At 43.8% G+C, this 27,263-nt stretch overlaps 5 protein-coding genes, 1 non-coding gene and 1 pseudogene across 6 annotated transcripts; 6 read left to right on the top strand and 1 right to left on the bottom strand.

The window, feature by feature from the left end:
• Positions 1-4,353: 4,353 nt before the first annotated feature.
• Positions 4,354-5,020, top strand: LOC133895908 (auxin-induced protein 15A-like). Its single transcript, XM_062336432.1, has one exon. It carries the CDS (start codon positions 4,584-4,586, stop codon positions 4,872-4,874), a length of 291 nt encoding a protein of 96 aa, XP_062192416.1. The 5' UTR covers positions 4,354-4,583; the 3' UTR covers positions 4,875-5,020.
• A 2,531-nt stretch (positions 5,021-7,551) lies between these two features.
• Positions 7,552-9,937, bottom strand: LOC133895565 (uncharacterized). Its single transcript, XM_062335980.1, has 2 exons — positions 9,531-9,937; positions 7,552-8,252 (listed from the first exon to the last, which is right to left on the bottom strand). Exons 1-2 carry the CDS (start codon positions 9,865-9,867, stop codon positions 7,714-7,716), a joined length of 876 nt encoding a protein of 291 aa, XP_062191964.1. The 5' UTR covers positions 9,868-9,937; the 3' UTR covers positions 7,552-7,713.
• A 1,582-nt stretch (positions 9,938-11,519) lies between these two features.
• TRNAG-UCC (transfer RNA glycine (anticodon UCC)) lies at positions 11,520-11,591 on the top strand. Its single transcript has one exon. It is a non-coding gene; the product is annotated as a tRNA-Gly (tRNA).
• Positions 11,592-14,221: 2,630 nt separating this feature from the next.
• On the top strand, positions 14,222-14,507 carry LOC133896316 (auxin-induced protein X15-like). The gene has a single exon (XM_062336896.1). The coding sequence runs from the start codon at positions 14,222-14,224 to the stop codon at positions 14,486-14,488; it is 267 nt and encodes an 88-aa protein (XP_062192880.1). The 3' UTR covers positions 14,489-14,507.
• Positions 14,508-15,263: 756 nt separating this feature from the next.
• Positions 15,264-17,896, top strand: LOC133896363 (probable adenylate kinase 7, mitochondrial). The gene is made up of 4 exons (XM_062336952.1): positions 15,264-15,724; positions 16,668-16,808; positions 16,951-17,202; positions 17,471-17,896. The coding sequence occupies exons 1-4, from the start codon at positions 15,353-15,355 to the stop codon at positions 17,621-17,623; spliced, it is 918 nt and encodes a 305-aa protein (XP_062192936.1). The 5' UTR covers positions 15,264-15,352; the 3' UTR covers positions 17,624-17,896.
• A 706-nt stretch (positions 17,897-18,602) lies between these two features.
• LOC133895976 (COP9 signalosome complex subunit 3-like) lies at positions 18,603-23,049 on the top strand. The gene is made up of 11 exons (XM_062336500.1): positions 18,603-18,941; positions 19,052-19,173; positions 19,288-19,534; positions 19,613-19,670; positions 19,745-19,834; positions 20,747-20,809; positions 21,541-21,630; positions 21,838-21,996; positions 22,072-22,193; positions 22,542-22,614; positions 22,705-23,049. The coding sequence occupies exons 1-11, from the start codon at positions 18,754-18,756 to the stop codon at positions 22,768-22,770; spliced, it is 1,278 nt and encodes a 425-aa protein (XP_062192484.1). The 5' UTR covers positions 18,603-18,753; the 3' UTR covers positions 22,771-23,049.
• A 1,217-nt stretch (positions 23,050-24,266) lies between these two features.
• LOC133895957 (uncharacterized) lies at positions 24,267-26,810 on the top strand (annotated as a pseudogene).
• Positions 26,811-27,263: the final 453 nt, after the last annotated feature.

Genomic DNA, 27,263 nt, shown 5'->3' on the forward strand with positions numbered 1-27,263 from the left:
ACTTTCTTAATTCTTATGCACAAGTCTAAAACGATTTACATTTGCACAGACCCAGCCCTAGGGCAGGGCAAACGGGGTGGCCACTCAGGGCCGCAGGGTCTGGAGGGGCCATCTTGTATGCTGTTAATTTAAGTGCTAGTTACATATGTCTAATACTACTTAAATTATTTGGGTTGAAAGCTAAAACATGTAATAGACGAGTAGTGACAGGAAGCATGCAAACTTGCTTCTTCACTAGTGTAGTCTGGCTATGAATTGAGGCTCAATCAAGTGCTCGTTAACTAGATTGATAGAGTATTTCTTTGTTTTTGAGTAACATTCTTCTATGGCTTTTCATTAGTTTTTTATTTTTTTATTTTTTCTCCAATAATATTTAGGAGTTTTCAATTTAATTTTGAATAGCTATGTTGGTGAGAGCCAGTTCTAACTAGGGTTGTTTTATATAAGAATTAAAAAATAAAATGGTAAAAAACATTATTGGATCTGTTTTAAAAAATATATCTATAATAATATCATGAAATAAGTGTATACTCTAAATTATGTCACTTGATACGAGGCTAGCATATGGTCCTGACCCATATATCAATATAAAATTAATAGTATTTGTGAATGTACAACTTATTTAGTGATTTATAAATAATTGTCTCTTAAATCATAGGCCTCTTATTTCTATTTTGCCCTGGGCCCACCATATGTCAGGACCGGCCCTGCATTTGTAATCGGAGGAAGTATATGATATGAGTGAGTTATATGGATTCTGATTTGCACCAGAAGCATATTTTATAGAATACTAAAAAATATCTTTATGAGATCCTATTTATATCATCAATCATGTTATCTAATAGCTGAACTGAAGATGAGAGAAATATAATATACACGTATTATTGTAAAAATAATAATTTTTCGTAAGACAAGATTTTATACAACTTGCTTCCTCTCTAAAAACAAGAAACTGCTCTCTCTCTCTCATTCTTGATTGCCTGAAGTTTTTTTTTTGGTTATTTTGTAAGGCATCGATTGCCTAAAGGTTAGACCTATGCTGATGCTGAGCCGAGCCGAGCCGAGCTACATTAGCAGGTCAAGCGTTGTTCGGTTCTTGTGGAGAGACAGAGGTCGATGGCGGGGAAGCTGATGACGAAGCTGCACCTGGCGACGTGCCGGACATCGGCGGACGTGCCGAGGGGCCACCTGGCGGTGTGCGTCGGGGAGGTTCGTGATCCCAACGGCGTGCCTGAAGCACCCGTCGTTCGTGACGCTGCTGAAGCGGGTGGAGGACGAGCGCGGCTTCGACCACCGCTGCGGCGGCCTCACCATCCCCTGCGCGTCCGAGGGCGGCCTCGCCGACATCCTCGGCGGCATGGACATGCACCACCGATGTGATTGGTCGCGCCTGCGGCTGAACGAAGAGTCGCCCGCCGAGCCCCGTCGATCGAGTCTAGGATAGATTCGTTTTTGCTGAGGATCAACTAATTCTTCTTGGAATTTAGTAGTACTATTTCCAAGAAGATATCTGAGCATCACAATTTTTCACAACAGAGTTGGGGCTGACAGCCAGTATGTTCAGACAATGCTCTCTGCCTCTGCCTGTTCTGTGTCAGCAGCACTATTGTTTACCCACATCACATGTGCTCTGTTCAGTGTAAAAAAAAAAAATATATTGCTGAGGAATGTGCAACTAGTGTAAAAAAAAAAAGAGATAATTGCTCACCTTGTCTGAATCCTGATATGTTTTCAAGGACTTGGGAGATAACATATTTAATCGAACTGTGTATGCTTTGAGTTTTCAACAACATGGGTGACTCATGGTCTATTTATTTTCTGTGAATTATTAAAATCAGCTTATAGGTTATAAATAATAAAAAATTGGATTATACAATCTAACCCTAGATTGTAATAATACTAACAATCCGTCTTCCACCAGCTTCTACAGATTATAACAATACAGTAATCCATCTTTCATCAACTTCTACAGATCGTACAATATAGTTTTTATACTCTAACATGTTTGTTTCAATTTACAGATTATGATCATAATCTACAATCTGCAAGTTAAAACAAATATACACTCAATTGTGGGCCCTCAGTTCAGTAACACAAACTGAAATTTTGAATCCAAAATTGGGTCGCAGAACTGTTAATCTATAATCCTATAAAATAGATTAGTTATAGCATATTAAATAATCTTCACTATACATTTTACATGATCAAACGGTTCATAATCAAAATTGATCCACGGTCTCATCTCTCCTATAATATAAAAAGTCACAATTAATTAGTCGATTAACAGTCAATCTACTCCCTAAGTGTTGACCTTGATCATCTTTCTTAATTGCAGTGTGCTCTCTTTTCCTTCTTTCAATGGCGTGTCCTTTTATTCCCCTCTTTCGAAACTACGACAAGATGTCCAAGGATTACGCTATCTTTACTTCTCTTAGTCTATTTTCAAAATCTAACCACAGTCTCTAGTCCCTACTAACATCTACACTGATCGATAACTAACAACCTTAATTCAGTTATGCACCGATCACCTCCGTAAATAGACATTGGCTATCTCCACTCATTAGCTCGCACCCACCTCATCAACACCAACCACCTCTGTTGATCAATGACGACTATTTCGTCAACACCATTTATCTTCGCGTCGTATGGCCACCTGGATTCAATCATTGTACATGCAAATCATTCTTTTGTTATGCTACATTCTTTTAATATTTCATATTGTTATATCCTGAATTGATTTCGCGTATGTGTGCAGTTGCTAGTTTGAGAGGGGATGAGGTGGGCTGACCAAATTGTCGCTATCGTACTCGGATGCGGCGGCTGAGGGCCACGAGTTCCACCCACATGAATCCTGTAGAGACAACGATGCCAGGCTATGGCAAACTTAGGGGCGTACATCCCACATAGCCTCCCGGCTCTCACTGTTGCATGGACTCCCGTTGGCGTGATCAGAACAAGCCAATGAAGAACTAGAGATGCTTAGTGCTGAAAGGATTCTCCGTCCGAAACAAGAGCGACGGGAGCCTCCGCCTCTGCCTCCGCGGTGGCCGGAGAGGGGGAGAGAGAGGTCACGAACGACGACCTTGAAAACGTGGACTCAGTTTGACCATTCTGTTTGGGCCATACCTCAATCCAGGCCGCGCACCAAGATCCAACGGCTACGGTAGCCCGCCTAAACTTGGACTTGGTCAACCAATTTTGCACACTAGCCCTTATTCTTGCGATCCTACATGTTGCATAAACCCGTAAACTGAATCGTGATTATTAATCACAATCCAAATATTTGCAAATTACTCCCTCTGTTGAGCTTGTTGTTCTCCTCGTTCTGTTCCCTGGCCATGGCCCCCTTCCCGTCTGCCGACGACCGCCGGCGACATGGACTTGCCGGAGAGCTGCGGCCTGTGGTGTAAGAGGATCTCCTGGGCGCGTTATACGATCGCGAGCCATCTTCTACTGTTAATTTTACTCAAAAAGAAAGGAAAAAACATTCTACTCTTGATACTTGAGTTAATCGGTGAGTAAATCGATTGCGAATTCTTGTGCTCTAAAGAACTCAGCGCATCTTGTGGCCCCAGATTTTTCAGGCGCACTGATCTCGCCGCCCCTGGTTCCCGTCAGCCCGATATGGAGGCGCGCTGTGGCTCAACAACTCTGGAGCTGCAAGATGCATGCGCCATGTGCTCTGCTCCCTGGCTCACGCCTCTGTTCATGCAGGCTACTATAAACAATTCGGACAGTTTACACAATCTCTCGGCAGATGAGATCATGAGATAAGGTGAATCATTGGTCGATCTAACAGGTTTCTTGGTCTCTGCAAGATCTGCAATCATGCGGCTGTAATCTCTCTGGCCGTTTCGAAGAACCGTGGTGTCACTGTGAAATTCCTGCGTTCTATTCTAAACGAGCCCTCGTCTTCACCGAGTCACCGGTTCAGAATTCAGATCAGTAAGTATTTGTATGATCTCATTGTTGCGCTAGCTCTGCTATATGTCCTCGATAAGATGAGTGACAGGCATGCCTGCCCAGGATTGGACAGGCCGGCCGGCCGGCCGGCCGGCGAGAGCACCTGATCTTGAGGGTCGTGGTCGGCCTCCTCCTTTGGCCAGTCACCTACTCACTTACCGTGCAAAGTAGAATGCACGCCGCTGTTGCCACACGACACACTGGCCCATATCTCTGCACCACTAAGGCATGCAGCTGCTACTAGATTCTATCGACAGATGCGTAGGTGTACGGCGAGGCATGTGCGCAGGGCATCATGTGACATGTTCAGCTTGATTACCGACAAGAAGAAGAAACTGCTGCAAGTAGCTAGCGCCACTACTAGGCTCTCATTCTTGATCGCCTAAAGTTTTCTTTTTCCTTTTTTTGGAGCAAGGCATTGGATTCCTAAAGGCTGTCTCCATGCTGATGCTGAGCTATAAGTATGGAGCCTTGGCTCCCTTCACTCTTAAGTTCACTCTCGTTGAGCAGAGAAGCAAACAGCAGCAAAAAGAATCCGCTCTTCAGTGCTCGCTAGCCAGTGAAGTCTTGTTCAGTTTCTTTGCATAGGGAAAGAGAGAGAGAGAGAGAGACAGAGATCAATGGCGGGGAAGCTGGGACAGCTGATGACGAGGGTGCACCTCGCGAGGAGCCGGCCGTCGTCCACGGCGTCGGCGGACGTGCCTCGGGGCCACCTGGCGGTGTACGTCGGGGAGGGGCGGAAGCGGTTCGTGATCCCAACGGCGTGCCTGAAGCACCCGTCGTTCGTGACGCTGCTGAAGCGGGTGGAGGACGAGTTCGGCTTCGACCACCGCTGCGGCGGCCTCACCATCCCTTGCGCCTCCGAGGGCGACCTCGCCGACATCGTCGGCGGCATGGTCATGCAACACTGATGATCGCGCGCCGGTCGAGCTGATTAGATTCTCTACTTCTAGGACAGTTTTCTTTCTGTTGAGGATTATTGATTCTTCTTGGAATGTAGCAAGTAATAGCAGCTGGGTTTGCTTGGACCCTGTAAAGATGACGGATTTTGCTGTTCCTCCAAGGTTCACCTGCCATACAATGGCAAGAATTATGGTGGTTATGCTTAGAAGTAGCAGTAATTATTTGAAATGGAATTCGAAACTTGTCGGGATTTAGACACAAAAATTGACGAATAGAAAATCAATCGACTTAAACAATAGCAAAACCGTTAAACAAAGATCAGACGACATTATCAGAAACTCGAAGTAAAGATACAAGCCTAACGGAGAAATGCAACTCCATAATGTATCATGCTTGATTCTCGACCGTCCATCTCTCCTAGTTGATTCCCATTCATTGGTTGAAGCCTGGTGCCATCAAAATTCAGGGCCCCTTTCACATCTCCTGCTACTCAACAGAATGAACTGACAGCCAGTCATGTTCAGTTAACTCCCTCTACGTGCCTCTACCCTGTGTCCTGTGTCAGTATATTACTGCTTCTCCGCATGTGCTCCAGACTTCAGGCACGAAGGCGAATGAAATATGTCATATTAGATAGAAATGTTACTTCTAACAACCCTTTCGCATTTCATGTCATCCATTGCCTGGCAGCATTCACTTTTTTTTTAAAAAAAAATGAAGATAATTCTCAATCCTCCGTTTTCTGGACAAAGAAATGCCAAAATGGGTTTTTGCACTTCCTATCAATGATCATATACTTAATACATCGAGTTACATGGCTAATCACAGTCAGTGATAATACGCAGCACCCTGTTTTGCGGGTACAGTACTTAGTACTCGATAGGTACTAGAGATTGATTATACCAACTTCACCGAGTTTCATCTTAACCGAAGAGACTGATGGAGAAGCATAATAATGCACGAATGCTTAGTGCATTTTCTGTTCTATATCTGACAAAATGAAGGACATAATTCAGTGCGCTACTCATGCCACTTGACACTCCAATACCTGTTTTTCCTTCCAATTCTGAAGCACAACCAGATAAGCTGTGAGAACGAGCTAGACCATTCCCTCCGGCACGCCGCATGCTCTCGCAGGACGATTTGTGAAACCTCGTGCGCGGGGTCAGGATGATGAGGCGCCTTAGCTGTCCGACGATTATTTTTTAGCTGTTCGACGATCATGCGTGAGTTCTCAATCATCATGGTGCGCAGTTGCGTTCATTGTGCAATTCTCGGCCACGGATGCAGATATCATGGTCCAGGCCCCTGGATGCTGTGGGTGTTGAGCTGCCGGAATTCTTCATGCAACTAGCAGGTGTGATCTGGGGCATCCTGTCTGAACCTCTAGCTGCTCTAGAATATTTTCAGTCTGAACTCTCAAGTTTTTGGGTCCCATACAGAGATTGTCGGAGCGAAAATTTTGTTAGAATGAGTCTTGGCATATCTGATCCACCTTAATTTGTTGGTGCTGATGATTGATGATTTTGTGCTTAATTTGTTGAATTCATTGTCATGCAGGTACATGAGGATGGCTGCCCATGCGGCCATGTCCCTGGCGATTGGCACACGAGTTGAACTGCGATGAACACTTGAGGGGAGGGGTCCGTTCGTAATGTACACTTATGGCAGCAGGCTGGCTAAAGAAGAAATTTTTCATTGTAATCTACGACAACCACCGCTTTTAATTTGAAGCAGGATATTGGAGATTGATCGATGCATTTTTCGGCCTTGTAGAGATCCTGTTGCTTCAGAACTTCAGATCCTGTTATTCATCCTAAACACAAACTTCAGAACTTGAAGGTACACCGAATTAGTCGATGATATGAAATCTCAACGGAAGACCATTTAGTGTCATCTCAAGTGGGCAAATTAATACACTAAACTAGCAATCAAACACTCGCATGCAAGTTCAGACTCATCCTAACCTAACGAGAAAGCAGCGCATCACAGCACCGTCATTCGACCATGTTCCTTGGCCATCCTCACACATTCCCAAGAAGAACAAGAGATAGAAAATAGTACAAATACTTCATTTCATATTGTTGTTCAGGTGTTTTGTACAAGTCTTTACCGTTGTTGATGTGGTCATCGTGAATTGTTTCTCCTGAACTACATACGATGCAATGAAATACCACGGGAAGTGCTTGAGCAATGAGCGGAGTGCAGCATCACACTACTGATGATCAGTGCGAAAGACCACAAAAGTTATGAACGTTGAGCTGAAAACCCAACTTAAAAACATATATCGACATAATTTTGGCATATCTTCAAACATTCATTTGATCTGTCTTCTAACTGGTCAGCATACTATGGATTGCAGGGCGTACAACCACGAAATCTTGCGAACATGTGGGCAGAAATGTAAAGGCTCTCGCTTCTAGGTTGGTACCAAGCATGTTTCATCCTATTTTCATTTCATTGTTCAACTCCACCTGGTTTGTAGAATCTGACTAGCATGGACTCATACCGAAACAGGGAAGATGGGCTGGGCAACAGACCAAAAATGCGGATGCAAAGTACAATGCAGAACGCACATATTTCGCAGCAAACTAATAGCCTAATCAAGGAAAAGTTATACAGAAAATAACCAAATACGAAATCCTCACAAATCCGCGTTTGCAAGATTATCAGGCATCAGAAATATGACATAACACATGATATAATTATTCTCGTCCAATCATAATGATATAACACAGAAACAGGTTTACAACAAATGATACGCGCATGACTCAATACTGGTACCGCGAACAACCATAATGATATAACACTCGGAAAATATGCAATTCTAGTAACTAGGAGCAAAAACTAGTTCGGCCTTGGTGTTGCCCACTCCACTCGGAGGATCAGGTTATCATAACCATACCCATTGAGCTTGCTGATAGCCTTCTCCGCATCCTCTCTGTGAACAAAGTTGACAAAGCCAAACCCCCTGCTTGATCCAGTCTTCTGATCCACCGCGACATAGACACGGCTAACGGGTCCAAATGCGCGGAACAGCTCGAGGAGGTCAGGCTCACGGGTGTCCTCTGAGAGATTGGTCACACGGACAGAGTTCTCGTCATTCCTACGCCGCATCGAATCTCCTCCACTCCTATCAGCACCTCCTCTCATGGTTGGAGGAACATATGCTCCCTTAACAGCACCACTTGGTGGTGCAGGGCCATCAGACGTAGGAGGCCTGTCCACAAATGTTTCAGTCTGTGGCGCAAGGTCCTTGTAGGGACACTTTGAGGTCCAGTGGTCACCCTTCTTCCCACAGGTTCTGCAAACCATGAGAACAGCACCTCCCTTGCTTGCCATAGCCAGTGGATCACCAGAAGCAGCTGGTTCCTCAGCTTTGCTCCCTACAATTAAGTGAACAGGTAGCACATATAAGAGCACAAATGAATGAAGTTGACAAGGTTACTGCAAGTGCAAAACCAGCAAGTTTAGACTTCAGAGGCCCAAGAACCAAATAAACAAGCACATTATAAACAAGAAAGAGATTCTGTCAGCTATTTAAGAAACCGCTTTAGAAAAAACATTAGCAATGGCTGAATGGCATGTCATTATCCATATGATGTATACTATTGAGCTGACAAATCCTTTGGCAGGTACTGATCAAAAGTAACTACGTCACAATTTGTGAATGTTTGGAAACAAAAATAGTAACCAGGCCAAGAAAAACTGGTATATATGACACAAAGTAGTTGTGCTAGATTTTTGTGGTATGTTAGCATTCAGGAGCAAGTGTAACATAACAAATGACCCTTCAATGTACTGAGATCACCTGCAGTCGGTGCTACAACTGCATCATACCAACTACAGAAGATCTGTGTCATTTGACAGGGATATGGAATTTGAATCTTCGAGATGAAACCCAAAAATATTCTGCCCACGAACTTTAATATACTAAACAACAGCATGTATTAGCGAGACTTGAATAATACAGTATGAAGATGATAAGAGGGAATGAAGAGAAATAGAAAAACGCAGAATGACAATTTTAATTGTTCCGTAGCTGATGTAACTAAAATATCTTTCAGGTAAAGCATAAAGTCCGTAAGTAACAATATGGTTAGCACTGCATCTGGAAATCCCACGAGCAAACATTTACACGGTCTAGACCTACACAACACAAAGGGTACCACAATAACCTACCTCGCTCTTCAACAGAAACATGTCTACAAAACATAATAGAGCTATCCCATGTTTTAACCTTTTCATTCGAAGCAATGTCAATGTAAATTCAATAGCAGCTTCTCTTAAGCTTAGGGAATTTTGTAGTGAGCTGCATAAAAGTAAGTAGTATGACTACAATTGCTCTCTGATCTAACCCTGCCATTGCATCAAAATTACAAACCCACACATCCAATGGTAAATGCTCGGTACTTTAACATAAAGTAGTTCAGTAACCCATATAAAACAGGCATTGCAATATCTACCGCGTACACAGCCCGATTAAATATTATCACTATTGATCCTATGCTATACCTAGATTAGATGAATGTAAGCAAAACAATCCCAACAATCCATCAAATGGACCAAACCATCCCAAATTTGACATAGAACAATTGAATCGCGAAAAAATTCGACAACGGATGCAGATCTAGGTGGTGCAAATGGTATAGAACGGGAACGACCTGGGGCGCGCGGGCGCTCGAGGAGGATCTCCTCGGTGGAGACCATGGTGAGCCTCGACCCGGCGTCCTCCTTGAGGGCGTCGCCGAACTTAGGCCAGGACCGGCGCTCGACGGCGCTGCGGGAGAGGCGCGCGCGGGCGAGCTTGCGGACGCGGGTGGTGGTGGTGACCTTGACCTTGTTGCCCTCGTCGTCGAAGCGGTACTCGATCACCTTCTTGAGCCCGTTCCCGTCGGGCCCGATGACCACGCGCGGCGGGAGGAGGAAGTCGAGGTCGCCGCCATCGTCCTCCTCGAGCTCGCCCCACCGGATCTTCTGCTGTGCCGCCGCCGCCGCCATGGTGCCCTCTCAGCGTGCGTTAGGGTTTGGGGGACGGATCGGGTGGCCCGAATGGTTTTATGGGCTTGTGTCATTTTTTGCGTGGGCTTTCAGTCTTGAATTGAGTTCTCCCACCAACGAGAGATGGTCGTGGTTTCTTTTTTTTCTTTTCTTTTTCTTTTTAGCAAATCATCTTATGAGATTTCGTAGAGTTATTTTCGTACGTGAAGGCTGAGATTAAGTAGATTGAATAGAGTCATATTTATTAAAAAAGAGTTTTTAGTTGATTGTATCTATTTAGTTATTTTGAGCTAAGTTTTTATTTGGTTAACTGAATATGAGGTTCTGTGAGAGGTTGAATGAGCTAAAGTTATGACCGGTTGCACGGTGATAGCACGACGTATGGAGCATGCACACTCACACGGCTATGGTGCAAGCGTCGACCAGAGCTCAATTTGATCAGCAAAAACAAAACAATCATGGTAAAAACTGGAGTTCATGGCGGCATGCAAGTCGGACGAAGGCGCGCCATTACCGTCCCACTTTGTCTTCGACAAAAACCGTCGCCATCGCGCGTGTCTGATTTTGAAGTTTGGTGAGCAACTCACTGCACCCTTTCGCCATGAGCATCTGCATTACCCCCTCCATTATGCTCAATAGTAGTAGGATGCAATACATCTCCTCTGTCGCTGACGCCCTGCTCTTGTTGCCACCCTCTCTGTCGACCTGTCTCTTCGGTGAAGCTCCAGCCGATTTCTCCTGACCTCACATCTTTAAGACACCAAGGAGCTCCCCCGAACATTGGTTGTTACTACAATGCACCGAGAGAAGCTGGCGCCTCATGTTGTTGCCCCCATCGCTAGAGGCCATCACCGTCTGATTTCTCGTGCTGACACCATCCTAGAGGTCACAAGAGTCTGCTCGAACCACAAGTTGCCCCTGCGACGTACCGTGGAACCGTCGCCGTTGAGCCGCTTCGACGAAGCTCCGGTCTATCCACCGCCTTCTCGAGCTCCACGGATCCACTGATGCTGACGTCATCGCCCTCTTCTCGTGTGCCTACCCCCAGCGAGTTTGTGCGGTGAAGACCTCACAACCGTCAACGAGGCGACACAATAAAGTTGCATCCGTCGAACCAGACTGAGCATCCAAGGTTGCCGAAGGTAGATGAGGAGAGGAGCCAAGGGTGACGGCTGAAAAACTGTAAGTTTCAAAACACAGCCAGCTCTAGTTACAACACTTGCTAAGTACTGTAATGTTTTTTGTCTTAGACATTTGATGTGGCTTTTTTATCCATTGGAAAAGAGAGAATGATAAACACTGTCACGTAGGTAGAGAAAAACCTAGCAAATTTTGCTCTAGTGGCATAGCTCCTCTCTGAATCCCAATATATGGTCCCATGTCGAAACAAATAGCAACACTTTTTTCCTCCTTACTTTCAGGTTCCTTTTTCAGCAGAGTTTCTCTTACTTTTTTTTTTTTTTATCAATATGTGCGTTGAGTTTGGGACTGATAGATTGAATTTGAGTCAATGTTTTCGACTAATTACAGTATTTTTTCCCCCTTTCCTGAAGATATAGCATTTGCCGCGGGCGTCAAGAAGTGATAGTTGAGGATGGCACATAAATTTAGCATATACTAAAATAATTTTGTATAGAGGGACCATACAAGAAGCGTTTGTAGTCCAACGGTTAGGATAATTGCCTTCCAAGCAATAGACCCGGGTTCGACTCCCGGCAGACGCAGCGTTTTGTAAATTTTTTTATTTCTCCTCTCAAGATAACTCTGAATGTCGTACAGATACGCAATATTTCTTTCTTTTCCCTTTCTCTTGATAATATTTATTGCCTAAATATATGCACACTTTGGATGACCCCCTCTACATCCCAATGAGAAAAAGTGGACTTCTGCTGTTTCTATCAACCATCTTTTGCCGAATATGTATGCATAGAGTCATGACTAATCAGTGACCAAAAATTCAGTACTCAATGGGAACTAGAGATTATTGATTGTACACACTTCACCAAGTCCCCTCTTAGCCACAGCTACTCAACAGCTTAAGACACTAGCGCTCAAGTGAACTTTTTGTTCATCTGACAAGGAAAAAAAGGCCATAGTTCAATGCACTATGGCGACGATCAAGGCGCAAGGGCGCCAAGCTCGCGACCCGGGTTTGATCCCCGTCCTGAGCAAGGGTGCAAGTGCAACACCGGTTTCAAAAAAAAAAAAAACTATATAGTTCATATGCACTGCATGCCACTTGACAACACAACACAATATCTGTGCCTACATCCATTTCCCAAGCGCAGCTGAACAAGTTGGCAGAAATTGCTAGATCAGATGTTCTCGATCTCGCCGGCACGCCGCATGCTCTGTCGGGATCGGGATGAGGCGCCTTAGCTGTTGGACGATCGCCCAGTTGCGCTTGCATACGCTGTTGTGCTGCACATTGCGAAATCCTCGGCCACAGAAGGAAATACCATGGTTCTGAATCCTGATCCCTGCATGCTGTGGGTGTCGAGCTAGCTGCCTGAATTCCTGATGCAGCAGGTGTCCTTTGGGACGGAGCTCCTGCCATACGATTCTGAATTTCTAAGTTTTGGTCTGAATTTCTATGTTTTGGTCCCATACGATTCTGTTGATGGATCTTTCGTTCCTTTGTTGAGCACTTGAGTTAACGGAGAAGCACATGAGAATGGTTGCCCATGCGGCCATGCCCCCCCGCTATCGACACACGAGCTGAACTGGGATAAGCACCTGGGGTAGTCCATCTGTGATGTAGCGGCAGCAAGTTGTCTGAAGAAGAAACGATTTCTTTTCAGTATGACAAGCGTGCCAGTCTTGCTTGATGCGAACTGACGACAACCACCAGTTCTTTTAAGCAGGATATGTATTGAAGCGAAGCGGCGACGAGATATTTTCCGGATCATTTCGCCTGCGAGGCTGTTGCATCGATCTTGTGCAGAGTCCATGTACTGAAACTTTCAGAGAATTACTGAACACTGCACTGATGAACATGAACTCCATCAGCAAGGAGCTGTATCGGTCGTTACCAGTTTTGGCCACTTCAACAGTGCTTTTATACATACACGGCACGCTCTGTGTAAAAATAAACCCTGAATGCACCAGCGCAATTGGTTATATTATCTCCGGAACGCAGGCTTAAGAATTTGAAAGAACACCCAACTAGTCACAGGAAATGGTCGATATGGAAAATAAGTAAGGTCTGAGAACAATTTTAGGAGCATATGTTATCTCAAGTTGGCACCCTGATATAATGAAGTAACAACAAAAACACCCGCGTGCAAATCCAGACCTAACAAGAGATCGAAAGCAACACATCATACGGCAGTCATGTGACATGTTTCTTGGCCATTCTCACACCCTCTCAGGCAGAAATTGGTAAAAATCCTTCACTCCGTTTCAGGCTCTTTACACTGCACTGGAGAGAATACTACATGAGAATCCCTAAAAAGAAAAGGAATACTATATGAGAGGCGCTTCTACGGGTGGGCATTTGGTTAATATGATTATTTCGGTTTTTAAATACAGAAAACCGATTTACCTAAGAAATATAAAAAAATTGAACCCAATTAACCTATTTATTTTGGTTAAGGTTATTTCGGTTTTTGATTTTAACCAATATCTTGGGTAGAACGGAGGGTTCGCCACACAGGCAATACGCTAAAGGCTGTGGTGGTTGCAAAGTGGAAGGGGTTAGAGGGATTATGGTATAGCTTTTGTGTTGGGTTTATTGGATTGAGCCGTAAGGTTTTTTTTTTTATGGTGTATACATCAATTTGGTTTATTTGCTTAGTTTGATTTTTGGAAATTAAAAATCAAATTACAAACAGAAAAATCGGTTAACATCATTTTAGAAACTATCGTTAGGGATGCAAGTTTTGCATTTTCTAGGTCATTAGGTTGACCCAAAACTTTAAAAAATGAATTAAAACTTCACTCCCACTTAATTAAGCTAAGAAAAAAACTAAATAATGACTCAGAACTGTCTATTAGGTACTCACTTGCATCCTTAATTATCATAAAATCGTAAATCAAACAGACAAAAAATATGGTTATTTCGGTTCGGTTTCGGGTTCTTTGCTCGGTTTTCGGATTATTTGTCCAATCCTGGCTACACTACTGGGCATGTTTGGGATGTAGTAATTTTCACATGAAACTATTCGAATCCCAGAAACCGGAAATCCACGTTCCAAATGGAGCTTTAGAAGCACGGCTTCTCGTGCTATAAATATAAATATAGCGACACATCACTGATGATACCGGCCACACCTCGCAAGCTCTGTCTATCCACAGTACTCCACACTCGATCAGTAGCGGTGCTCGATCGGCGCTGTAGCGAAGGCTGCAAGAGATGGGTGCCAAGCTGCAGCAGCTGATGGCGCGGCTTCACCTGGCCCGGGGCGTCGCCGGCGTGCCGAGAGGCCACTTCGCGGTGTACGTGGGGGAGGCGCGGGCGCGGTTCGTGGTGCCGACGGCGCACCTGAAGCAGCCGTCGTTCGTGGCGCTGCTGGAGAGCGCGGAGGAGGAGTTCGGCTTCGATCACCACTGCCACCCCGACGGGCTCACCATCCCCTGCTCCGAGCGCGACTTCGCCGCGCTCCTCCGCAGGCTCAGCTAGCTAGCTAGCGAGCTCCATGCTCGACGTCGCCGGCCGGCCAGCCAGCGGTCGTTCGTTTATTCTTCCTCGATCTATCAGCTCCGTTCTTAGCTCCATGTGTAGGTGACCAATGTTTCTTCTTCCTCGTCACGATTTTGCAATCTGCATTGAGAGGCAGAGCAACCTGAATCAGGTGTGAAAAATGAATGTGATGGCAAAAAACTATTTTTCTTTCGAAACTATTGTCTGCAAATGGCACTTGCTATATGTATATATACATACCCTCAAAATACACGAGTTGTAGCGGATAAAACCGATCTACACCTTGCACTCAAGCTGATGAAATGGTCACCGTGCAAAGTTAAACTCATTATTCATTCTAAAAATAAATTCAATTTCTTATTATTTTCCTTTCATACCAAGATGTTCAATATTTATTTTTTATATATTCACCGTCGGATTTCTTAAGAGGATACACCACCTACCGCACTTAGTCTATATTACCGGATTTCTCCAGAGGGTGTGTCGCCTCCCACGCTCAGCCTACAACGTCAAATTTCTCTCTTTTGATATACTATATTTTTTTACTTTTTTAATTGCTATATACTATGCATGAAGTATGGGTTCCGCTGATAGGTCCTGCAAAATTGGAATTCTGCCTTTGGTGTGAATTTGAATACCTCCCATGTTCCATCTCCTAGCACGATTGAAACAGGACCTAGCAAATCGAGGGCGGATCCCGAGAGTCGTCAGGGTCCTCGTATCCACCACAAGCGCAGCGCGACCTCTCGCCTCCACCTTTTTCTCACCTCGAAATAAAAACTCGCCACAGCCTCCGCCGCCGCCCCCAAAACCCTACGCAAAAAACGCTAGCCGCCGCCAGCAATGGCGGGCCTCCTGCGGGTCGCCGGTGCCGCCCGGTTCCTCTCCCTCTCCCGCCGCGCGCTCGCCCCGCACCCCGCCCCGGCCCCGGCACACCGGAGGCTCGCGGCCTCGGCGGCGGCCATGGTGGACTACTGGACCGACTGGGAGGAGGAGGAGGAGGAGGACGCGCGGCGTCGCGTCTCCGCGCCGGTCGCGGAGTCGGACCTCGCCGGCGGGGGCCCCAGGGGCGTGCAGTGGGTGGTGATGGGCCGCCCGGGACCGCAAAAGCACGCCCACGCCGCGCGCCTCGCGGAGGTGCTCGACGTGCCGTACATCTCCATGGGGACGCTCGTCAGGCAGGAACTCAACCCCGCGTCCGCGCTCTACAGGAAGGTTCGCGCCCGTTTCGCTCCAAAATTGCAGTCCCACATTGAGTTGTTCCGCGTTGACACCTCGAGTGATTTGGCGATCTCGGGGTGGCACGAGCTTGGATCGATTGATTTGATTGATTCATGCGTTCCGAGTCGCGTCTTGCGCCAGGAGGAGGATCTTTTTCTTTGAGCAATTTTGGGATTTTCTTTAGGTGTTAATCCAAGCCATTTCGCAAAACATTTTCCTTATTGATAAAAAACTAGACTGGATTCTTAATTCTTCCGGCCGCTTTTTTGGGCGCTTCTGGAAAAATTTTCGTGACATATCTGTGGTCACTTATGATCCCTGCTATATTTGTCTCAGGTTCTGCAAAGCCACAAACTTTTCTTCGGATCAGCCAATTTACTAAAATTTTCCTTATTCCCCACGAAGTATTTTGCAAATCAAGCATTTTCTTGGCTGGCCATGATTTCTCGGTCTTATTTTAAAGGACAAGATTCAATTGTTTGTGGTGTTTGTATTGAGTCTCATGATGCTAGATTGCTAGGAGAGGAGCGTGCTGGCCATGTCTTCCCCCGCGTCCTCCCCATCCGTGAATGGCTGCGGGGGCAGCCCCGTAATTTGCCCGCGTCCACACGATGTTGGGGGTAATTTGGGTGATTTAGCATATCTGGGGTTTCACATTGGAAGCTTGGAACATTCCATCCTGGCGTTTTGTGTCGGCTGCCGCCTGCATATGCAGCCTTCCCATTTTGCCCTTCTGTTGTACCTTATATATGTCTGGTGCTGTCTCTTGCTCATTTCTTCGAACTGTTTATACAGACTATTTGGTAGAGTCTAATTTGCAGACGCTTAGAATCTTTCCCGAAATGATCATATATTTGTAGCATTCCCTGAATACTCTAAAAATGTCAAAGGAAATGTTTGAGGGCATTGAAGTTGGTTTTTCGTTGCTTATCCACAGCTTGCAAATTCGGTAAATGAAGGGAGGCTTGTGCCGGAGGACATCATATTTGGATTGCTGACGAAGCGGCTTGAGGAGGGATACAACAAGGGTGAAACTGGATTCATTCTTGATGGGATACCGCGCACCCGTATGCAAGCTGTAAGTCCCCATTTACCTTGTATGCTTGAACAAAATAACATAGTTACTCCCTGGTATCATGTAATCCGCACAGAGAATGAGATGCCTTATTTCTTCCAGCATGGTGACTAGACTCATATCTGATAATGTTCATATATTTCAGGAGATTCTTGATGAGATTGTGGATATTGATTTGGTTCTGAATTTCAAATGTGCTGATGACTGTTTCATGAAGAAGCGGTCAAGGGGCGACATCTGTTCCCACTGTGGACAACTCTTTGATATGAGCAATTCAGCATCTACAAACTGTAATCCCTGCCTTGGGAGTTATACATGGCATTCTCAGGTAGAGCCTGCTGGTGTTGCAGGCCTGGAAGACTCAAGGATGGAGAGAATGCGTACTTATGCTAAGCAGGTAATTTCACACTGAGCAAACTTTTAAAATCCTTTGGTTAGCATATATCTCAGGTTCTCAACGTTGCTTTGCACTAAAGGATGCGTAGAACTTTGTCCTTACTGACTAGACCAGTACTTATTTGTGTGCCCTTCCAAAACTTGTCTTTGTAAAAAAAGGAAACATGAATTCATAATTTTTAGACTTAAGGTGTGAGATTTTTTGCATTATTATTGTTTCAACTTTAGAAAATTGTTATGATCTCTAAGATGAAACCTCCGATATGCAGACTAAGCTGCTGGAAGATTACTACAAGAAACAGAGAAAAATTGTGGAATTGAAGACATCGGCTCGCCCTGGGGAAACATGGCAGGGGCTTGTAGCCGCCCTGCACCTCCAGCATCTGGATGCACCCCCAACACCGCACAAACTCACCGTGTAAATATTGGTCATGCTACGTCTGAGTAGAGTCTAAGGATCTGAATTTTGATCCTGCCTGCAGCATATCTAGTATCCCTATGTTTGTGGGTTCTGACTTATGATGGAGTCAGTCGGCTATGTCGTTTGTTCTTTGTTGTTGTTATAGATAAATGTAAGCGATTTTGCGGACGCCCTTATATGATTGTAACCTAGAGTTTTGGAGTTTGGACTTGCAAGTGCAAGTGTACTCGCGTTTGTGGCACCAGATATCTTGTTCTGTGTATCATGTTTAACATCGACTGTGTCCTGGAATCTAAAGACGACATATGTGATGATAAAATCAAGGAGGATGTGTTGGAGCATAACTGAACAGTTTTCTTGAGCTCCAAGAGTCTCTGGCATCAGCATTGTTGATTGCGGTTTTTTTTTACAGGCCACCGATTCTACGTCTTGGTTTCGGGACAAACTTCAGTCTATATCAACAAGTCGGGTGAAGAAAAGGGGACGAGCGGTGCACAAGTTTGTATGCAAATCTCTGGGGATGTTTGATTTGCCAACGATGGCGCTGAAGATCGGAGATGTGAAATTTGAATATTGATGAAGTCATAATAAATATCTTGTTGAATATTGAAAAGTCATAATAAGCAGCGTACGTCATATAATATTAAAAGAAAATTCTGTCTTGATGAAACACATGAAAAAACAAATGAGATTTGATTCCAGATATTAGAGGGTACAACACATCAACTAACTACCAAGTCTTATTCTCTCCCGATATTTTATAAGCCTGTACGTGAGATGTATTCCTCGTGTATAAGATGGCTAGCAAATGTATTCCAACTTAACCCATGAATATCTATCTGGTTAATTCAGTGCAGATGAGAACACAAATAAATTCAGATGTGCTTCTGATCATATACGATCGAAGAGTGTAAATTATCAACGGTGCAGATGAAATCCCCAAATCAATGGACGTCGTCCAAGAGCCCACGGAAACCCCTGGCAAAAAAGCAGTAAGCCCACCGTCGCGTTGCCTCTCCCAATTCGCAAACCAAACCCCAGCGCAGGCGGAAGCGGAGGCTAGCGCGGAAACCCCACCCCTCGACGGCGCCGGAGACGACGGCGGGCACGACGGCGGCGGCAACAGCACTGATGGAGTCGGTGGAGGCCCTGGTGGCGCACATCCAGGGCCTCTCCGGCAGCCCGGAGGAAGTGGCGCACCTCCACAACCTCCTCAAGCAGGCGGACGCTGATTCCCTGCGCGCCCACTCCACCGCCTTAGTCCACTTCCTCGCCCAGCTCCAGCCCGAGACCCACTCCCTCGGCTACCTCTACCTCCTGTACTGCGCCTCCCCCGTCGCAGAACCCTAATCCCCCGTCGAACCCATCGTTTCGCCCAACTCTAATCTACTAACTTTTCCTTTGTGTGCGTGTTTCTCCTTCTCTGCAGGGAGGCGTTCGCGACTTCGGCGGCCAATCCGAGGGACTTTAGCGGCGGGGACTTCCTGGTCACCATGGCCGATTTCCTCACCGCATGCTCGGCGGACCAGATACGCCTGGCTCCCGATAAATGTGCGGTGCCGTTCGATCATCAAATCTAATCTAGTTCCAATGCGCCTCTTTTCGTTATGTTTAAATTTGCAATCTCCTTAAATTTCTCAACTTTTTACCTCCTTGTATTTGTAGTCCTGAATGTGTGTAGGGTGCTCAAGGATCAGGTCATGCAGCTCAACATGCCGATCAGAGGGATTGCCCCGCTGCGGGCAGCAGTCCGTAAGATCCAGACTTCACCTGAGCAGCTGACCCCGGTCCACGCGGACTACCTTCTTCTGTGCCTGCTGGCAAAGCAGTACAAGGCTGGCCTGAGCGTCCTGGAAGACGACATTTTCGAAGTTGATCAGCCAAGGGACTTGTTCCTCTACTGCTACTACGGGTCTGGATCAAATGTGCTGTGTGGTTATGGTTTTGGAGTCCATGTGGCTTTTACTTACTAGTTTGCCTTCTGTTGCAGAGGGATGATATATATTGGGCTCAAGAAGTTTCCTAAAGCATTGGAGCTTCTTCACAATGTGAGGCCTTGACCTATGGCAGTTTTCTGGTAGATGCTTAGATTGCATTCGATGCTTACTTGGATATTTTTCAGGCTGTTACTGCCCCAATGTCATCCTTGAACGCGATTGCTGTGGAAGCTTACAAGAAGTATATCCTTGTTTCGCTCATTCAGAATGGACATGTACGTTTCCGCTTTACATTCTCTACTGCTGTCTAATGCAGACCTACAGTAGTACACTTTTCAGGAAAAATTACCCGATGATCAGTTATAGCAAGTTTATTCCCCACTAGAAGTATGCGCAGTAGCAGTGTCTGAATAAGAAATAAAATTTACACAATTATTACCTGTATTTGTTGAGGTAACAAGTATGCTTCCTCCCAGCTGTAATAAATAGCAAATCAGTTTTAAGGTGAATAGATGAAGTGATAACATGCACCTAGCAGTCTACTTCACTTACTATAGTCTATAGGTCTATAGGCCAAATAGAAATACAATTAATTAATGTACCAAATCTAGGCTGATTTCAAGATATTGAGCAACTTAAGCAATCTTAAAACCATTTTTTATGATTACATTAAGCATATATTGTACCGGTACCACTTGCTAGATTAAGTTAGGTCTATCCTTTAGGCACAAGGAAGCAGCAAATTGATGCACAAATTTGCCAGAATTGAATTTGGGATTTTGTTGATTAATAAATTTCTGTTTTGATAGATTCGGATATGCTTTCACTATTTAGTGTATGCCTCTTCATATCTGAATTCTGATGGCGTGCTTTTTCTCTCCCAATCGTGGTATCCTTGATATTCAATTTGACATGAGGCACTGGTATTTTTATTTGGTTTTTGTTTTCTATAATTGCTTGTGTCCACTCAGTTTATGTCTTTGTTTTGTTGGGTGTGGTTTTACCAGTATGTGAAAGTAAAACACACCAAATGATCTCTGATGAGGTGAACTGGATATTCTGAATTTCACTGTGTTGATAGATCTGATATCTGATTTAAACTTAATTGTAGCTTATGTCTGAACATTCCAAGGAAATTGTGGCTTTAAGTTGAATTGGCTAATATTATGGTTGAATTTGTGTAACAGGTGCCATCATTCCCGAAGTATACATCTTCAATTGCTCAAAGAAATCTGAAAAATCACGCCCAGGTCTTATTCCACTGAGTTTTAATTTCAAAAGTACCATATTAATGAACTATGATTTGATAGTACTGAGTTTTTGGAATATTTTAATGCAATGTTTCAGTCAGTTGCCCTGCCTAGTTTTTTCATTATTTTTTATGTATTTTTTTCTTAAAATGATTTAGTTCTGACAAATGTTGATGGCTATTTCTTTGCATTAAAACTTAGGATGATGGTTAATATTTGTAGTAGTTCGTGCTTGATATTATGTGGTTACTTTTACTCTTAATTATTAATTGATATTTTGAAAGTTGTGGAGACTGCTCACATTTCTCTTCTAAGATTCAACCACTGGCACCAATGTCATGCTTTAACACATATGGTAGATTGTGCTCTTACTCCCTCCAGTAAAAAAATACTTTGACGTTTTAGATAGGACACGGTCTCTAATGTATAACTTTGACCACTATCTTCTACTAAAATATATTTATAAAATCTAATAAATTTACGAGATTATGAAAGTATTCTTTGAGAAAATCTACACACATGATCTTCATGTTTCCAAACTAAATATTTTAAAAGTTATTGATGGTCAAAATTTTAAAAGTTTGATCGGATCTTGTCCAAAACGTCAAGTATTTGTGACTGGAGGGAGTACTTGTGATAGAAGCTCAACCTTTTGATTACCTGCACATCCTTTTTTGGTTGTCTAGAACTTGTTACGATGTTGTATAATTTCCTTCTATTTTCCTTTTCAGATTTATGTTGATATGTCTACATGCTATGGCAATGGTAGCTACCCTGAATTAGAGTCATTCATCCTTTCAAATGCAGAGATGTTTCGATCCGTGAGTATTTTTCTGCCCGCTTCAGCTGCCATTCGATCATTCCATACTGTTAAGTTTACCCGCAACAGGAGTTGCTGCCTTGTTAGAAACTACTTGCTGTCTTTGTGCCAGATTTTATGTTTCTTAAGTTTAATTGGCAAAATAATGCACGCGTTGATTTCCCTGATTATCAGCTCCCCCCCCCCCCCCCCTCCATTTTTTTGGCAGGACAACAACCTAGGGCTGGCAAAGCAAGTGCTCTCCTCGATGTACAAACGAAACATCCAAAGGCTGACCCAAACTTACTTAACTCTTTCACTTGAAGATATTGCTACATCTGTTCAAATTGACACACCAAAGGAAGCTGAGATGCATGTGCTTCGCATGGTAGGTGTTCTTTCTGCTGCCTGTTTGAAGAAGTACAAAAAAATATGGCGTATTTTGACTTTCCTATGGGACCAGATCGAAGATGGAGAGATCCATGCAACCATAAATCAGAAGGATGGCATGGTCAGCTTTCACGAAGATCCTGAACAATATAAAAGTGTTGAGATGGTGGAGCATATCGACGCTTCGATTCAGAGGTGTGTGCCTTATATTTACCACTATTTATGTCTACAAGCGTTGCAACCTCAAATTTATGAAATTTCATCCTAGTGCTAGACCTATAGTTCCATTCTTGGCACCTTGCACATTACTTTAGCCTCTCAAAAGCAGTTGACATATAGTTGGTACAATGGGTTAATCATAGAAAACCTTAGGTGCAATCCTTTTGAGTAGATAATGCATGAAAGACCAAACGATTACCAAGTTGGTTTTCTTACATAAGAATATTGAACAGTGCCTTGGCTAATCATTGAGTTAGAATTAGACATGGAGCAAATGTTATCAAAGTTTCGAGACTGATTCATTCTGTAACAAATGTTCCCCAGGTTGACGGCTTTGTCCAAGAAGTTGACTTCAATTGATGAGAACATCTCATGCGATCCTGCATATTTAATGAAGGTCAGTTCAGAGTTTCGGTCAGGTTGTAGTTTGTTCCAATTTTCCTTGCCCCTGCCTTTCGTGGATTGCTAAATTTGGGATTTGATGCAGACTGGAAGGGACCGCGGAAGATTTGACTATGACGACTTCGACTCAGTTCCGCACAAGTATTTTTGAGGTGATCTGAGCCTCATGTGACTCGAAAGTACAACCGTCAAGTTAGCGGCCATTCCTTAATCGGTCTATCGCTGTTGAAAATTGAAACGCTGTAAATTATGGTTTAAAGAATGGGACCGTCGGAGAAGGCAGATACTGCGATTCACACTGAGTAGAATTTACCGTGTCAACGGTTTTTTGGAGGTTCCATTTTCATCCGTTTCTGCCTGCTATTCATGTCCACAGTGTTTGTTTTTTCGTCCTTTTTTGGTGGAAGAAACATATTTCTTTTTGAAGTCATTTTGCCCGCCAGAGTTCGGTCAACTTGGCAAGCATCATGTTAGGTGTTAATGATCCTGAAGAATCCAAATCTCTGGCTAATGTTCCAGCTTCGTCCTGAAGGGACTACAAGGCTCAGCATTTGTGGACAGTGCTCGCAAGAGTTGTGCAGCATCGCGTTGCTGGTAGCTAGACTTAGGAATGCAAGTTTCGTATTTTTAGGTTATTAGATCGATTTAAAATTTTAAAAAATAAACTAAAGATTCACCTTTATTTAATTAAGTTAAGAAAAAATGAATTAAGTGGTGATTAAGAACCACGGGATTGAATTGTCTGTCGTCTTGTACGAATTTTCTACCAAATTCTTGCACGTATGCTCCTATATAATTCACTATTGATGATACATCCGAACAATTTTTATCGTGCACTTGAATTGATCAATCAGGCACCATACAAAATTAAATCCGTTTCTCCTTTAAAAAATATTTAATATCCTATTATTTACTTTCTATATACAGATGTCTAATAATTATCTCTCATATATTTAAAAATATATTTAATATTCTATTATTTGCTTTCTGTACTTTTTTAATTATTATATATTAGATTGATCTCACGTGTGTAGCAATTACTAGTTCCAAACAGGTTTATGAGTTTTTGCTTGATCTATTTATGTTTGAAATTAGAGAAAATTAATTGTGTGCCATCAAAAAACATCTCAATTGTCAATTTTCCATCAACAAAGTTTGATTTTACTGTATACCACTGAGAATCTAAAAAAATTCACTTCAAACTATATATCATCATGATGTTACCGTTAATTAACCACTCATACATTATAAAAATAACAATCTTATCCTCGGGTCAAACCCACCGTGAACCCTTTCACTCTCGGGTCCTTTGATCGCCTCCACCAGACAAAGCTGAACCCTAGCCCCCAAATCTCACCATGGGTGCTAGCGACGAGAGGGCTCGTGGTGATGGCACTCGCGAAGACGTGGCCGTGGTGACGGGGAGGCTGCACAGGGCAACGGGGACAAATGGTGCTCAAACGGCAACACTGATGATATGTATTGAAAAATCTAGTATTTTAACGGTATAAAATGAAATTGAATTTTATCAATAATAAATAATAAAACTAAGACAATTTTGATGATATACCGTCAATTTCCCCTTAAATTAGTAGGAGCAAGACACGCGCTAACCCCTCCCCCCACTCCGCCGCCTGCCCGCCTCCAATGGCGATCACCTGCGGCTCGGGCCATTCGGCGCTTCCTCTCTCGAGGTCGCGCTGCCGCGCGCCACTGCCGCCGCCCAGCCCCTCCACCCGTCTTCCCGCCGTGCCGCCCCTCCTCCGGCCCTGTCGCGCGACCTTGGCCACGCCGCGGACTCCTCTCGACGACAATGACGAGCCCCGCAAGAGCCGGCTTGATCTCGCTCTGCTACTAGCTGCCGCCGTCGCCGCGGCCATCCCGCATGCCGCGCTCGCCGCGTCCGGAGGCGCCATGGGAGGGCGCTCCTACTCCTCGTCCTCGCGCTCCTCCTCCTCGACACCATCCTCCTCCTCCACCTCCTCGTCACGGCTGCGGCTTTCCTCATCATCCTCTTCGCCGGAGCAGCAGAAGGAGGCGACCCACGTATCGGTCGGAACAGCGGAGCCTCCCCCGGTGTACACGGACGCGGACGTACGGTTCTGGGACTATCTAGCTTCGGCGTCCATCAGCGCCGTTTCCCTGTTTCTCACCGTGCGGGCACTACACCCGGCCAAGGACGGCCTTCGTCAAACTCCAGGTCCTGCTGATTTTTTTTAGTTTATTAGCAATTTAGATTCCTTGATCAGTGATCACTGGTCGGTTGTCACTGTTCACTAGCCACTATACAAATAAATGGATCTTGTCACAATTCAGGTTGCATTGCTGGGTTTGGCAAAGTCATTTCAAAAGGATCTGAACGAGATTGCGGACAAGGTGCATGCTTCTAACCAACGTTGGTACAAGTTCATATTGACAGGTAATGTGGATTCTGAATTATTACAGCTCGTGTACGTTGACATTCCGTGCCTCCTTGCAAGATTAGTTTCAGCTTGTTATTAGTTTTGAAGTGATTCCTTTTGATTCCAATTTGAGCAAACGACTAGAAGATAGAGACGGCATCCTTCAAATATGTTGAAACTAATCTTGCAAGCAGTGAAGTTGACAAATATCTGAGGTTGTATGTTATGTGTAAATGTGTGAATATAATTCATTTTAAAAATCACCAAATATTATAGAAACTATCTTGTTTATCCATAGGACCCAATGTAATTTGTGACAGTATCTCTGATACATATGCACTAGTATATAGGCCTCGTTTGGTACAGCTCCATCCAAGATTTTTTAGAGCTGGTTAAACCTAGCTTCAAGAAATTTTGTCTTTGGAGCTATGGATGAATCGAGGGTATTTAGTTAAGCCATCTGATTTTTATTTTAAATTAAAAATAAAAGTTTAAACCACTTTATTTTATTATACAAACTCTAAATTTAGCATGGATCCCGAAACAAGTTGTGCCAAACAGGCTGATACAAGACGATCATCCACACGATATTGTTCACGTACTTGTATATCACATATGTTCATCGAATCATAGTTAATAAATCGTGTTAGATCTACAACTGCTATGAGCTGTCCATTAATACTAGGTAGTAGTTCCCCCTTTTCTTTTGTACAATAATAGATTCATACTAGGTAGTAGTTTGTTTATCATGCTCCTATGTGCCACCATTTGTGCAGAGACCATATGCTCCTTGCACCGTCACAGCAATTGCTGTGTCTCTTCAAGCTTATCGGTAAGAAACATATACAGTGTAAAAAAATCTTTTTGTGACTGATCGTTTTATGTGCACGCCCCCCTATGTTGTAACTCACTGAATCTTTTAATTTCCCGTACCATTTATTCTAGGTTGATGTGAAAGATAGAGTGAACTCCTAGGAGCAGCATTTTGACAAAATTTCTATCGAGGAGAGGAGCAAATTTGATGAAGAAACTCTGTACAACTTGGAAGGAATCAAGAGAAAGAAAACCTACTCCAGAAAACCAGATGGCTTCAGAAATGAGTACATAGTGGTACGTGTATTTCTTCCATGGTAAAATTCTACCAGACAAAAGGCTATCCATGTTTTTCCTTTACTGTGAACTGGTTTAGACAATTTTTGAACTGATATTTTTCAAACTTGTGGAGCGCTTCATATTACAAACTGACTGTTTTGAGATAATTCCCAAATCCTCAGTTAACCATTTTGGTTGCTGCCCATGGAGCCCTGAAGTTCCCTGAAGTCAGAAGCTATGCAGATCTGGAAGCTGTTGTAGAAAAGCTCAACTCTATACCTGCAAGACAAATTCAGGTATAGTTGTACAGAGAAATTTTCCTTTGCGTTTCCTAAGCCTGCACAACTGCTGTCGGTGGATAATTATGACAAGGGAATAAACATGACATAAATTTTCAGAATGTTCGAAAGTGTTACTATATCTCGCATAATTTATTCTTCTGATATCACTGTATATCAGATTCCTGATTGTGCCTGCTGTTCCAGGGCATTCAAGTTTTGTGGACTCCTCAAGACGAGAACGATGTTCTTTCGGAAGAGAAGCTACTAGAGGATTATCCTTATCTGAAGCCCGTGTGTGATGACTAGTACTGCTTTCTCTTCATGTTCTTGGAGGTCATCGTACAGGCAAATAGGTTACAATAGTTGATGATAGTTTTGTGCCGACCATATCTGGAAAAGGGGGCTTATTCAGAATCCAGCGTGCTATAGATTCACAGGGACAGCGTGATGAACCTCAAGTTTAGTTGCCACCTTTGCATGGAAGATTAGTTGGTTTCAACTTAAGTTTAAACTTGGAACTTGTATCAAATTAGAAGTATCTATAAAATTGAATGACACACGACATTAACTATAGAATTCTTTGTCGATGTTAACGAAGTTGCCTCTTATCCTAACTGGAATCGAAATCTTGGAGTCTGTTTGTATAGGGGGACTATGGTCCGGATCCTTAGAATTTGGCTCCTAAATCCAAAAAGTTCATGGAGCAATCCCCTCATCCTCATTCAAATAGTGGGTGACATGTCAAACTAATCCTGCTTGCATGTTCCTACGTACTTGCAATCGGAGGACACAGATTCATGATTCTGTATAGTTTCAGGTAGAATCTATTGCAGACAATCTCAGCCATCCGATCTGCTATGCTAATGGAT

The sequence above is a fragment of the Phragmites australis genome, chromosome 16 (genome assembly GCF_958298935.1).
Source record: "Phragmites australis chromosome 16, lpPhrAust1.1, whole genome shotgun sequence".
NCBI classification, from domain to species: domain Eukaryota; kingdom Viridiplantae; phylum Streptophyta; class Magnoliopsida; order Poales; family Poaceae; genus Phragmites; species Phragmites australis.